At 42.0% G+C, this 12985-nt stretch overlaps 1 protein-coding gene across 2 annotated transcripts in view; it reads right to left on the reverse strand.

Annotated features, from left to right (window-relative positions):
* PTPRE (protein tyrosine phosphatase receptor type E) overlaps positions 1-12985 on the reverse strand; it is a 566294-nt gene that overhangs the window by 254849 nt on the left and 298460 nt on the right. For both annotated transcript variants that reach the window (XM_078643508.1, XM_078643509.1), the window contains one exon: positions 5686-5822. In XM_078643508.1, coding sequence (XP_078499634.1) covers positions 5686-5822 — 137 coding nt within the window. The remainder of the gene's footprint in view (positions 1-5685; positions 5823-12985) is intronic.

A 12985-nucleotide genomic window follows, 5' to 3' on the forward strand; every position in this document is an offset into this window, starting at 1 on the left:
GGGGTGCTCCGGTCATAGGAGGGTCACCCACAAGCGTCTGTGTTTGGTGTCATCAGCGGGAAGCGAGGGGAACCTGCTCAAACCCGACAAGAAAGCAAAGGACTTCACATCGAGCAAAGCGACAGGAATGTGTTCAAATTATAAATAACAAGAACGAAAAACATTAATTGGTGCATCACGGAACATTGAGTTCACACCGCTTCCGTTCTTGTTTCCCATAGGAGGAACTGCCGCTTTGAACTGATTGGAGCCCCGCCAATGAGGTGACTAGAAGTATGTTAAATTTGGGGGCTGAGCAGAGGACTAACTAGAGGCTTGGCACTGAAGAAGGTACAATTAACCGAAATGCATCTGCCGAAATAAAGCCATCATGTTGATTTATCCCGTAGTGCTCCGTGTGTTTACTGTGCTAGCGAGGCAAGAAGGTTTCACCCACCTGACGGAGGCACCCGCTGCTGTGTTCGAACGACCAGGTGAATGGAGTTGTGGATATATATATATATATATATATATATATATATATATATATATTTCTGTATTTTTTGGGATTGTTTATTATATTTTTATTGTCATGAAATGCATGTTTTTATATTTTCAATGGTGTTGTACAAATTTTATGTTTTTTTCTTAAAACCGAATAAAGTCTTTTGAAATAAAATTACTAGCATAGGAAAATTTCGTACTGTTCCAAATGACCTAGGTGGCACCATGCAAATATGGACATGCGATAATCTTTCAATGGTGGTGTGAAGCCACCTCCCTGAGACAATCTTTAAAACTTTGCAAAATAAGAAACCCCAAAGAAGTGGCAATGCCATTGATTTTTGCTTTCTGACGGACACCATTCTGATTTTTCTTACTCAAGCCCTGGATGCTATGCTGAATGATTTTTGAACAATTGTTTGCTTTTGGACTGCTTTGCTGATGCTAAAATCGGTAGCTGATGTACTGAAACCTTCTTTGCCGAACCATTTCCATTTTTTCATTCCTTTATTTCTTGGTTTATGCTAATGGACTTGCCCTTAATGGACTTTAATTGTGAACTCTTTTTCCATCTTCTTAGGGCCTGATCTGTGAGACAATGAACTATACTTCTGCCTTAATGGTGGTAGGGCTCTGTAACTTTGTAATTGGTTCTGAGTATAATCATCCAAGAAAGCCTGCTTAAATGTTTGCCCTTTTTATACAAACGGTGATTTTCTTAACTGAACTTCTAAAGAAATTACTCATGGCAATGCATTTTGAATCTTTAATACAATAACCAAATAATCAAACTTCTGTCTGAATCTAATATTGAGTCCTGTTGATTCTTCCATTCAAAGTGTGCTTTTTCCTGATGACTTAATGTGTTGTATGGAGAGTTGTTGAGCTCTGACAAAACATCAGGTGTTACTTCTTTTGTTTTGTGTTGCAGTTGCAGAACTTTTGGTTTGTATTATCCTAACTTGACTTATCTTCTTTAGGAGGTTGGGTCTTCCTGTTGCTATTCTTTATTTCTACAGCATGGTCCTGAGAGTGGTGTACCTAAATTTGATCTTTAATTTGCGAGTTGGCTGTCAATTAAAGATCCTCATTGCACAGCTAAAGTGGAGTTTGGCCGTCCTAATTTTCACCCCTCTACCGGTGGAGATAGACTCGTCAGAGGATCATTGCCTCTATGGTAAATGGAAACGCTTCAGATTGACTTATCGTTAAGGGCCCAGTACAGTGAGAGTAGTCAGGAGAGTAAGCACATAATAAATATTTTTACCATGCTTTATGCTTCAACACTTAAAAACCGAAAGCTGCTATCCCTACTACAGTTCTGTACAGGTAGCTAAAGGCACCAATCATTGCTTTAATTTCATCCTTTTGCTTACTACGCGATTGGTATAAACATTCACATTCCTAGAGATAAGCAGCAACCAAATCTACAGTCAAAATATGTACTAACTGCAAACATGAAAATTACTTACTGAAGGGGTGCCGTAAGCCACTAACAACTGCCAGCGACTGTCTATTTCATATTTAAATATGGGGTTGAATGAACAGCTCAGGTTGTCGGCACTAACAAAATCAAATATTAATAGACCCCCTGACTTCATTCATGAGGCATTCATAATTTTTATCTCACTCAAGCTGTGAAAGATAATTTACTAGAATGTTATCCACAGTGAGACTCTGTTTAGTTGAAAGAGATTTGCCTAATGACAATAAAACAAACACTTTCAGCACAAAAACATTTGTACTTTTTGGATACATTAGTAGCCTATATTTATACACAAGAGAAAGGCAGATGAACAAAACATGACCTCAGTTGCCACATTATGATATTTGAAAATGTGCACCATACAACGGCATCCACATTAGTATGGGGAGCTGACAAAAACAAGCACTGGCAAAGCCAATGAGTCTTGGTATAATGTGCTAACATATCGAGTATTAGAGTGAGACACACAACAGGGAACCCACTGGAGTGGCAAAGAGAGCATTAGCAGTAAAGTAATACCTCATGAAGTTTAATGTATGCACTTAAACAGCCAATAGCATTAGGTGAGAGATGAATACTCCACTAGTATGAATCAAGATTTGAGTGACTAAGACTCGAAACAGAGACCGAATGAAATGTGTTGAAAAAAGGCAATGGTCGAACAGGGCAGACCCAAAAACCCTTTCTATGTACATAGTTAATAATATGTCCTTTTGGTTTAGTACATCCAGGTAGATGTGTGATGATGGGTAAAACCATATTAACCCCTTCGATGCTCATGACGAGCTCAGCTCGTCATGACCACACCCGTTTTTATTGCTGTCCAGCACAGCAGAGGGATTGCTGCAGCAGGGATGTGGTTAATGAAATTTACCTATTTGTCAATTTACCAAAGTAGGGAGTACAGGTATTGTCACTATTCTAAAAGTAACTCTACAAATCGCCGTTAATGAAATCACACACAAAAATCACACTCATTTAATATTGAAGATGCTTCAAACATAGCTGTCAGTGAAGATGAGTTTAAAAAATAATGTTCTTTTCAAATCTGCTGAAGTTGTTGGACTGGAAGGTATAGTCTGGTAAACTGCTCATGATGGGGCTGAGAAATGTGTCAAAGTTCATTCAGGAAAGGGACTCACCATCCATTCTCTTTAAGTGAGAAAAGCAGCTTCTTTACATATCTATGCCCCAAACACGGAGGAATGACTTCCTGTGTTAATCTGTATTTAAGCTGGGAAGCATATTTCAAATACTTTCCTTATCCTTCAGTTCCCTTCTTTTCAAAGCCTAGTTCAAAGCCTTCCGGTCAGACATTGCCTGGCCAATTTTTGTGCTTGAATGACACTGTGCTCAAGTACTACAGCCACCCTCATCGAAATTTGCAACCATTTCTGATCGTTAGGATGAGACATGGGATAATCAGGGTTTTGGAAATTATTTGCCCTGTACCTCATCTCCTTTCAGATCCTGGGGAGGCACTAATAGCAGCAACAGGGATGAATAGGACCTCCTAAATATAACTGATCAAACTCATTCTCATTGCTCGACCATCTCACCTCTTGACAGAATAACAGAAATGGTTCAACTCCACAGGTGGCTCCCTGAAAGTGTTGACTAAATCCACAAGTGCATACATCTTAGACATCAGTCTATGATCCCTAGGCTGAATGAGCAGTTGAGCATGATGAAGATAGAAATGACTAATTGTGACATCTAGTGGATGAAATCTAAAAGCCAACAGATTCAGCAGCATCTTGCTACCAGCATTTGATGCCACACCCGACATACCTCCATACTTGATCATCCACCACTCGCTTTCAAGGCCTGCCTCAGTATCCTCCTGATCTCATCAAATCTTTCAACATACCTACTGAAAATATGTTGATAACACTTAGATCAAAACAAACCAGTAAAATCAAAGGGACTATGACACGTTAGGAATAGACTACTGCCTCCTTCCCGTTAACACATGGAGGCTAATTAATTACCTTAAACTGAACTCTTTCAAAACAGGGAAGCTAATAGGCAGAAAATGGAAGAACTTATAACCTGCACCCATCTGTCCTAAGGACATAGTCCCACCACCAGCAACAACAGCTTAATTAATAAATCTGGGAGAGATGAGAGATCAATCGATGCCAGGATCCTCACTTTTCACCACACAACTCCTCAGAAATAGATCTCAAGTCACAGGAAATGCTTTCCACACCAAGTGTACTCTTCAATGCATTATCTCTCCTTAAGGTACCACACAAGTTCCAGACCACCATCACCCTCGCTGTATCTTGTTGTGACTAAGTAAACAAACGTAACTGCTACTCTGAAGATTGTGAAGAATACAAAATGTGGCAGAAAGACAACTCAGACATATTTGCATATATGACCACATTTCGCCAGCACTTCAAGTGTTTTATTGGCTACCCATAGCCAGGTGCTCCTTATTAAACATACTCTGCAATGCTCATAAAGCTGTTCATGCCAAGGCCATTCCATCATCCAAGTAAATCTCCAAAGATGCTCATGGAATTGAACCCTGTGCTCAAGATTGGTATCACGTCTGTTCATCCCACTCTACATGAATAAATGCTTCCGTCAAACATCCCTCCTTATAAAAGCATGAAACAATGCAACTTAGGCTGGGCACAACCAAAGAATATGCAAGAATTCAGGAAGACAATTATAACCTAGCTCCTTTTCAACAGATCAGAAATGCCAAACAAATAAAAGAAATAATCTTTCTGCATCACAAGAGCTGCTTGGATGACACTGAAATAAGGATCATAATCTCACCAGAACTGAACCCTAATCTCACTCAATGATGGTAGACATGACCATGTGTGTAGCTATACCTAGCTTTTTCACTCCACATTACGCAAAGGCGCTGCTACACATGCATTACATGGTATGAGTAGCCTCCACCATTTACATATAACATCAAAAAAACTTGTCCCAAGGGCAGCTGCGCATACGCACACCGTTCAAACCCAAACACAACAGTGCCCTCAAAGCATAACAACCCACATTTTGCTCACTACACGCAACGGCACAGGGGCATACAACATGATAAGAGCACAGCTGTAGTCATCATGCAGAACGCGGATATCTCCTCTCACAGAGGCTACACTTCAAAAACCCTTCTAGTGAAGCACAACCAATAAATTATCATGCTGCCCATCTGCTCCTCATGAGAGGTTTTAAGCGCTATATAAATGAAACTACAATACAACAGAGTTCACCTAAAGGTACAAAACAGAACATAGAAACAGAGGGAAAACACTTTTCAGACTAGAGCAGAAATCAAGACTGTGGACCTGATTTAAACTTTGGAGGATGGGATACCCCATCACAAATATAACAGATATCCCGTCCGCCGCATTAAAGTGCATTATATCCAGTGGTATGTGTAATATAGTGGACGAGATTGCCATCATGTTTGTGATTGAGGATCCCATACACCAAAGTCTAAATCAGGCCCTGAGTTGGGTAAGTTGAAACAGCAACCCACTACCACAAGCAAAGGAGAATACACCTTCATTTTACCTCTGTAGCGATCACCCATATATCCTTTTCCCTTTCACTGATTTTTTAATTGCATTTTTTCAGACCTAAATGATTAATTGAAGACATGACATTTATATTTAAACTAAATAACCAAACATTAATTAAACAAAAATGTTTATCACTGTCTCACCAAAATAAATAAAATAACTTACGTTGTACTCTTCACGAAACAGTTTGCCATCATCTGCTGATCGTATTCTAACCTCCACCTCCAAATTCTCCACTGGGATAGGAAAGTACCTCTTTTGGCCCATTGGTGATCTGCTGAGAAGCATAACCCTCTGTTGTTCTGTCAAACCAAGAACAGTAAACAATAATAATGAATTTTTTGCATTGGGGGCTGAATGAGATACATGTAAACCATGTAAAGTGCAAGATCGAGAAAGGAAAGCACAAACCTTTGCCATATCAAATGCATCCAATACAGTATCTAATGTTAACAGGTTGCTAATCATTCACATACACGTTCAGGATTAAATAGTTTTCCACCAACAAAAAATATTGGAGTTTTCGATGCTGCTGAAATTGAAGTTGTGGCAAACCCCGAGTCTGACATAGATGAATTAGATTGACACTCAGTTTACTCTCCTCTTTTTTACATCATAGAGAGCAGAGAGTTAAGATGGGTAATTTTCTCTCTTCCTCTCAGTCAGTGCAATGTGGGGTACCGCAGGGCTCCTCATTGAGTCCTCTACTATTCAACATCTATATTACCCCACTCGCTAAGGTGGTGAGATCTTTCGGTTTTGAGGTGCTATCGTATGCCGATGATACCCAGATTATGGTTTCCAAAACTCAGTCAGCAAGCGATTCAGCCCTTAAAGTTAGAGCATGCATGGAGGCAGTCTCCCAATGGATGGTGCGAAATTTCCTAAAATTGAACGGGGAAAAGACGGAGATTATGATTTTTGGAGGAAATCAGAACCTGTGGTCTGAGGATTGGTGGCCACCCTCCTTGGGGGAATGCCCTCATCCTACTCTTTCCGCTAGAAACCTCGGAGTGTTAATCGATTCAGCTCTATCATTTGACTCTCATGTCAACAGAACGGTGTCCACCTGTTGTGCCATCATAAGAACTCTGAGGAAGATTGCCCCGTATCTGTCCCATGCAGCACGGAGACAAGCAACAGTTGCCTTAGTCTCATCTAGGCTTGATTATTGTAATGCCCTCTACACCGGCATTAAAAAGAGCTCCATCCATCGCCTCCAAATGGTGCAGAACGCCGCGGCCAGGATGGTCCTGAACCTTCCTAGGCAAGCTTGGGTAACTCAGGTCAGAAAGGATCTCCACTGACTCCCGATACTCTCCAGGATTTCCTTTAAACTTCTTTGCCTGGCCCACAGAGCTGTACATGGCTCAGGCTCAGAGGGTATTAGGTCCCTTTTGTGTGTTTACACTCCCAGTAGAACTCTCCGCTCAGCCTCCAAGAAGCTGCTTTTGGTTCCAAGATATGTGAAGGCAAGGTGGGGAGGTAAAGCCTTTTCCACCCTGGCCCCCAAACTTTGGAACTCCCTCCCTCCGGAACTTTCCAGTCAGTCTTCTCTGGTGGTCTTTCGGAAACTCCTAAATACCTGGCTTTTTTCTCAGGCGTATTAGTGGCCTTGCATTCGGCAGTCTGAGATTTTATGTTTGTTTTCTCGTGCCTTGATGCCCTTTGGGGCTAAGTTTGCGCGTTATAAAACTCCTTTTCATTTCATTTCACACTCTCAAGCCGGTTGGGAATTGAGATGAAAAGTTAAATTCTAAAGACTTTTCTCTAAAATATTAGCCAATATTAAGACGAGTCTAAGAAGTAGGTATGTAACATCTTCATTTTGGAAGTGACACTATTACTCTATCTTCCACTATGTAGGACAAATTCCATTTCACCAATGCTCCTGAATACAGGTGTACAAACTTTTGTCTTCAAAGCTGGATATGCTTGATGGACCTAGATCCAAAGTAATTCACCACAACCAATAATGTGCTAGGACTTACACTATATATTATCATATTTAGAAAACAAGACAACACCTAAGTGCTGTAACCAATGTAAGAGGGCAGAAATGAGTGCAGAATTAAGGGGTCGATTAGGATCGCGGACGGACTTGAGTCCGTCCGCAACCCCTGAGGAGGAGGGAACGTCCGCATGGGCTGCGGCGTTCCCTCCGATCAAATTAGGATGTGACCGCCAGGGTGGCGGTCACATCCTCTATCTCTAACATTGCGGCGGGTGCAGCTTCAAGCTGCACCCGCCGCAATGTAAAAAATCCATGCACAGCATTTGCGTGCACAAAGCGGCAGGCACCGCGCGGTGCCTGCTGCATTGTGCACGCAAATGCAGGGGGGTACCATAGGTACCCCCCATGTGCACCCCCCACCCCACCTTCACCCAGGGGGCCCGCAACGGGCCCCCGAAGTGAAGGTCCGTATGCTTTTCCACGGCGGTAAAGCCGCCGCGGAAAAGCATATATTTTCAGACATCCTAATATGCCTGGCGGTGTCTGATAGACACCACCAGACATGTTAGTGCTTTTCCGCCGCGGTCGCCTTCCGACCGCGGCGGAAAAGCGGCGGACAGATTATCAGACCCACCAGCCATCCTAATTTGGCGGTGGGTCTTTGGAGTCTCCGCCGCGGTTTTTCCGCATCCTCCAGGCCGGCGGACACTTCCGCCGGCCCGGAGGATGCGGAAAAACCGCCATCCTAATCGGCCCCTAAGTGTTTATAGAACTTATAGAATCTGAGGCTGTAAAGTAAAGGTGTTTCTATTCAAGGCATGCTATTTTAAATGAGGTTTAGTCGGTGTCTGGGAAAAGGCAGACCAATGCCTAATCCCTTCCAGTCACATGACTCTTTTTCCTGAGCCCCAAAAATGTTGCTGCGGTGTTCTGAGTTACCCGAAGATGGTCAAGCAACTTGGTTGGAGACCCAGGAAATCTGATAGAAAATAAACCATTCAGGAACTACAGAAAGGTGTGCAAATTCAAAAACAAGTCTATATTCAGAAACCGTACAAAATGCAAGAGACATTGCAACTGCATGGCCCTCAAGTAGATCTCACATGGAACCAAGTTGAGTGTGTAGGAGACCAGAAGCAAAGCCACTAGGACACAAGCCAAGATAGAAGGCCCATGTTGAACTAGGATGTTTAGCCCTTTCAGAGACATTATTCTATAGTAGAAGAAAGTCTAAGCCTCAAGTGAAATCGAGAACCACTTATGATATACTGAGGTGTGATAAGAAATAATGTTCTACTGTCTTCTTCCTGAAGTTCTTAGTAAACTATGCAAACAACCTCCAGGCATTAGTTGGTTACATGTGGTGACAAATTCACCAATTGCTCAAGTAGGAACAGACAGTACTATAGTTAAACCTGAGGGAAGGCAACTCAGTTTCAACCTTCTATGTGCATTTAAGTTGGATTCAAGAATACCTGTAATAACCACACAAGACAAAATCAGAATATTTGGAGAAAAAGTAAAACAACTGAAGATTAGAAACAACTGTCTTCAAAATCTAGCAAGCTTAGCTAATGCCTTTTCCTGGATGCTGCATTATATATGAAGGTTATAATTATCCTGAATCTTTACAGAAGAAGAAAGGACAATTTTTACTGAAGTAGCAACTGGTCAAGAGAATATGGTTTCAAAACAAGATGAGGATATATTTTCAATATGGCCACTGTTTAGTTGTGAAACAGAGGTCCCGTCCACATTCTGTATTTTGAACATTCAATGACATTTACTTATTACATATTATTATTTATTCATTTAGTTTATCTGTAAATCCCTTGCATACACATAATCGTCATGGAGTGGGGGCACACATACTGCTATTTCAAAGCAATCAATCATTCATTGTAATTTAAAGTAGAAATAAAGAAAGGGAAGGAAGCTGCTACGGAACAGCTACGCCGGTAATGTTTTCAAGATTAACATGCAGGACCATCTTTGGTGGTGGAGTTGTAGAAGGGTTTTACACACTTCCAGAACCTACATCTAAAAGATAGTCTCCTGTTCTCACTTTCCATACAGGATGGACCTGGACATGAGTCAGATTGTGAAACATAGTTTTCAAGTGGGTAAAGAAGGGAGAAGTATGTTGGTCAGACATTCTGCTCCTATTGTTTGTGTTACCTTGTATACTGCATAAAGCTTTAAACTTTTACACATTACTCTGCCAATAGATAATGAAACTGTGACAGAACCGAAGTCATGTGGTGATCCCAGTACCTTTGTATATTAACCTGGGTGCTGTATGCCACAAGTGTTGTAGGTGGCTACGTGAGGTTTGGGACTGGCTGAGGTAGAGAACACAATATTAATCAAGTCGGAAGCTTGAAAAATTCAAGGTTCAAGTAACAATTGAGTAGTAAGCCTTTGAAAGAAAGTGTAAGACTTAATGCAGGCTTCTCAACTGAAAATGGCACAAATGCACAACCACTTCAATTGAGGACAGGGTCATATTTTCTTCCACAGTTACTCCCACGTTGCTTAACATGTTGGTGGAGAGGGCAGTGGTTCAAAGATATCTGATCCAAATTCAGCAGTGGTAAAGGCTTGTTTGGGAAGATGGGAATCTCATTCTTACAACTTCTCACCTCTAAAGAGTTTCTGTGAATCCAGTGTGCAACAGCTTCAAAGCAGAATTTCATTCAGTTAAAAGCTGATATGGGAGACTGCAGGATTAGATGAGCTGATAGGCAGCTGGATCTGTGTGCCATTGATACAGGTGAAAATGGTTCAGTCTGAAACTGACCATACATTTTGCTAAATGGCTCACATATATACTAATTCATCATGGGCTCAGGAAGAGCTGCTGGGAAGCTGGCTGGACTTGTGCACCGTGAGCTGCCCCCACTCCTTTGTTTTCTTCTTGCCAATTTAGACCTAATGCCTAGTGGGATTTCTGCCCCCAAGGTGGGCAGTGTGGGGACAACCCCCTAATATGCCCCCAAGGAGGTAGGAAAGACTGTTGTGCTATTTTAGTGGTGCAGCATAGCGCTGCCCATGGTGGGTCACCACACCCCTTCACTTATTTTCTATTTTAATCTCTGTTGATTTATGGGGGCAGATTGGGGTTAACTACCCCCATCTGCCACCCAAGAGGGCAGGAAGATTAATGGTGTTAGAGGTCGTGGATGGAGCACAGGCACTTGCCCAAGGTAGTGCTCCCCCAAGTAAAATTCTTAGTGCTTAGAGGGGCACCAGGCAGTGCTATAAAGTGAAAGAGAGATGTTGTTTGAAAGCTGAGTTTCTTGCCTTTCAAACACCTCCCTCTCAGTACAATCCCTGGGTGCGCAGAGAATGGGACTGTGTTCAGCCCCCTCTGCACTCTTGGGTTTTTAGGTGCCAGCCTGTCAATCATGTGATAGCATCACTAATGTGATTGTATCATTGGCAGTAGAGTGACACACCCTGGGTCGCAGCAGGAAAGGCGGGTGCCACAAGGTGGGGGCACCGGAGCAGCACACATCAGATGCTGCTCCGGTGTTGGGTAAATGGATGTTACCTCCATCTACATGGTGCCCAGTTAATAGCACAATGGACATCAAGGTCACATCCATACCGCCCAGGGGTGAAAGAGGGGCACAGATTGGGCATGAAGGAGTAAACCCTCAGAAGAAGTTGGGTAAATCCAGATGATTTAACCTGCTGGAGTCTCCCAGGATTCTTGGGGTGACAAAATAAAAATAGGCTAGCCTGACTGGACGAGCAATCTTTTTTCCCATCCGTCATTTTGATACCTCAGTACTGCTGCTGATACTGCAGTACCAAGTGATCTGATGACAGGCCTCAACACTGAAGAAAATGTTGTGGCTACCATTGGAGGACTAAGGAACTAAGAAAGGTTTTTAAAGGGCCACACACCAGGCATGGCTGTGCCCACATTGACCCCCAGGGCCATGGGATGGAGTCCCAGAGGAACACTCCATTGAGTTGAATTTAACAAATAATTATTATTTCAGGAAAACAGTACCAAGGTACCAGCACCAGGTACATGGGACCCAGCTAGGACACACCAGTAGTGCCATGGTACCAATACTGTGATACCAAAAACCCTTTTAAAAGAAATATTAAAAGGGTCTGGACATAAACAAATTCATAGACAAGACCATGTGGCCATCCACCATGGTGCAAGCTGTAGGCCTTGCTTAATAAGGATTGGCCGCCTGCAGTGGACTGGATGCAGAATCAAGGGCAGGGCAGGGCACTGTTTGCAGTTTCCCCGAGAGGGTTGAGCATATGCTCAACTTTGAATATGATTTAAAAAAAATAAGTTCAAGGAATGAACAAAGATTAAAGTGGTGTTAAAGTAATGCATGGTAATAAAATCTTAGCTTATGTATAAAAAAACACATTTGTTGAGACGTCATCAGTGATGTCTTCAATGATGTTGTCTAACATGTCATGAGTAATGTAATACGTGAGGTCGAAAGCAGTGCATGGTGGAGGTGCAAGTTCTAGTTAGTTCACTAAACTATAACTGGCAAATGTTGGTTTCCATTAGTTAGTTCTTATCTCATTTCACCACCTAACTATATATATATAGAATATAATAGATATTCACTGAATGGACGAGTGAAATTCTTTGGCAACCAGCATTCTAGAGAATTTAACCTTTTGTGGATCACTCAGGTGCTGGATGCTTCATATAGACAAAGGGACTTGTGTTCAGCCAGCCCTAACTCTCACTCACTCCCTATGAGGAGATAAAACACTGTACATGTGTTTGGTTGTATTCAGCAAACGTTTAGAGAAGTCAATCATCAAAAGAATCACATTCAAGCTCCTCAGACATGCCTAGAAAGCCCTCCACAATGCAGGACCAGCATATATGAATCACCATCTCTCATTCCACATACCTTCCAGACACATACTGCCCTGGCCACTGTCCCACAGATCCACAACACAAGAGCCGGAGGAAGATCCTTCTCCTACCTCGCCGCCAAGACCTAGAACACCTTGATTCAGGCAATCCCTGTCGCTAACCCAATTCAGGAAGGATCTCAAGACCTGGCTCTTTGACTGAACCCCTGAGCCCAGGTGGATCAGCAGCCTCCCCCTTCCCCTCTAATCAGCGCCTTAAGACCCTTACGGGTGAGTAGCGTGATAAATAAACCTGTGATGGATTGATTGATTGATTGACATCATGGGTGAGGTAAGAGGAGTGCACTCAGGTGTGATTTGAGTTGCACACCATAACTTGTGAATTACAGGTTTATTTTTAGATTTTAAGTCACAACATAAAAGGCCCTGATTTTAAGAGTTTTATATTTATTGACAAGTAGATTTTTATCTTCCAAATACATTAACCATGACCTTTTATTAACCAAGCATTTTTAAACTAATATTTGTGATATTTTAATAATGTACATTATAATATTAACAAAGAATATAGCTGCTGTACTTGGGATTCCCCTGATATCTTTTTTTGTAGGTGGTTGCTGTGTTTGGGAAGTAAGAGCA

This window comes from Lissotriton helveticus, chromosome 5_1 (genome assembly GCF_964261635.1).
Source record: "Lissotriton helveticus chromosome 5_1, aLisHel1.1, whole genome shotgun sequence".
Taxonomy (NCBI): Eukaryota; Metazoa; Chordata; class Amphibia; order Caudata; family Salamandridae; genus Lissotriton; species Lissotriton helveticus.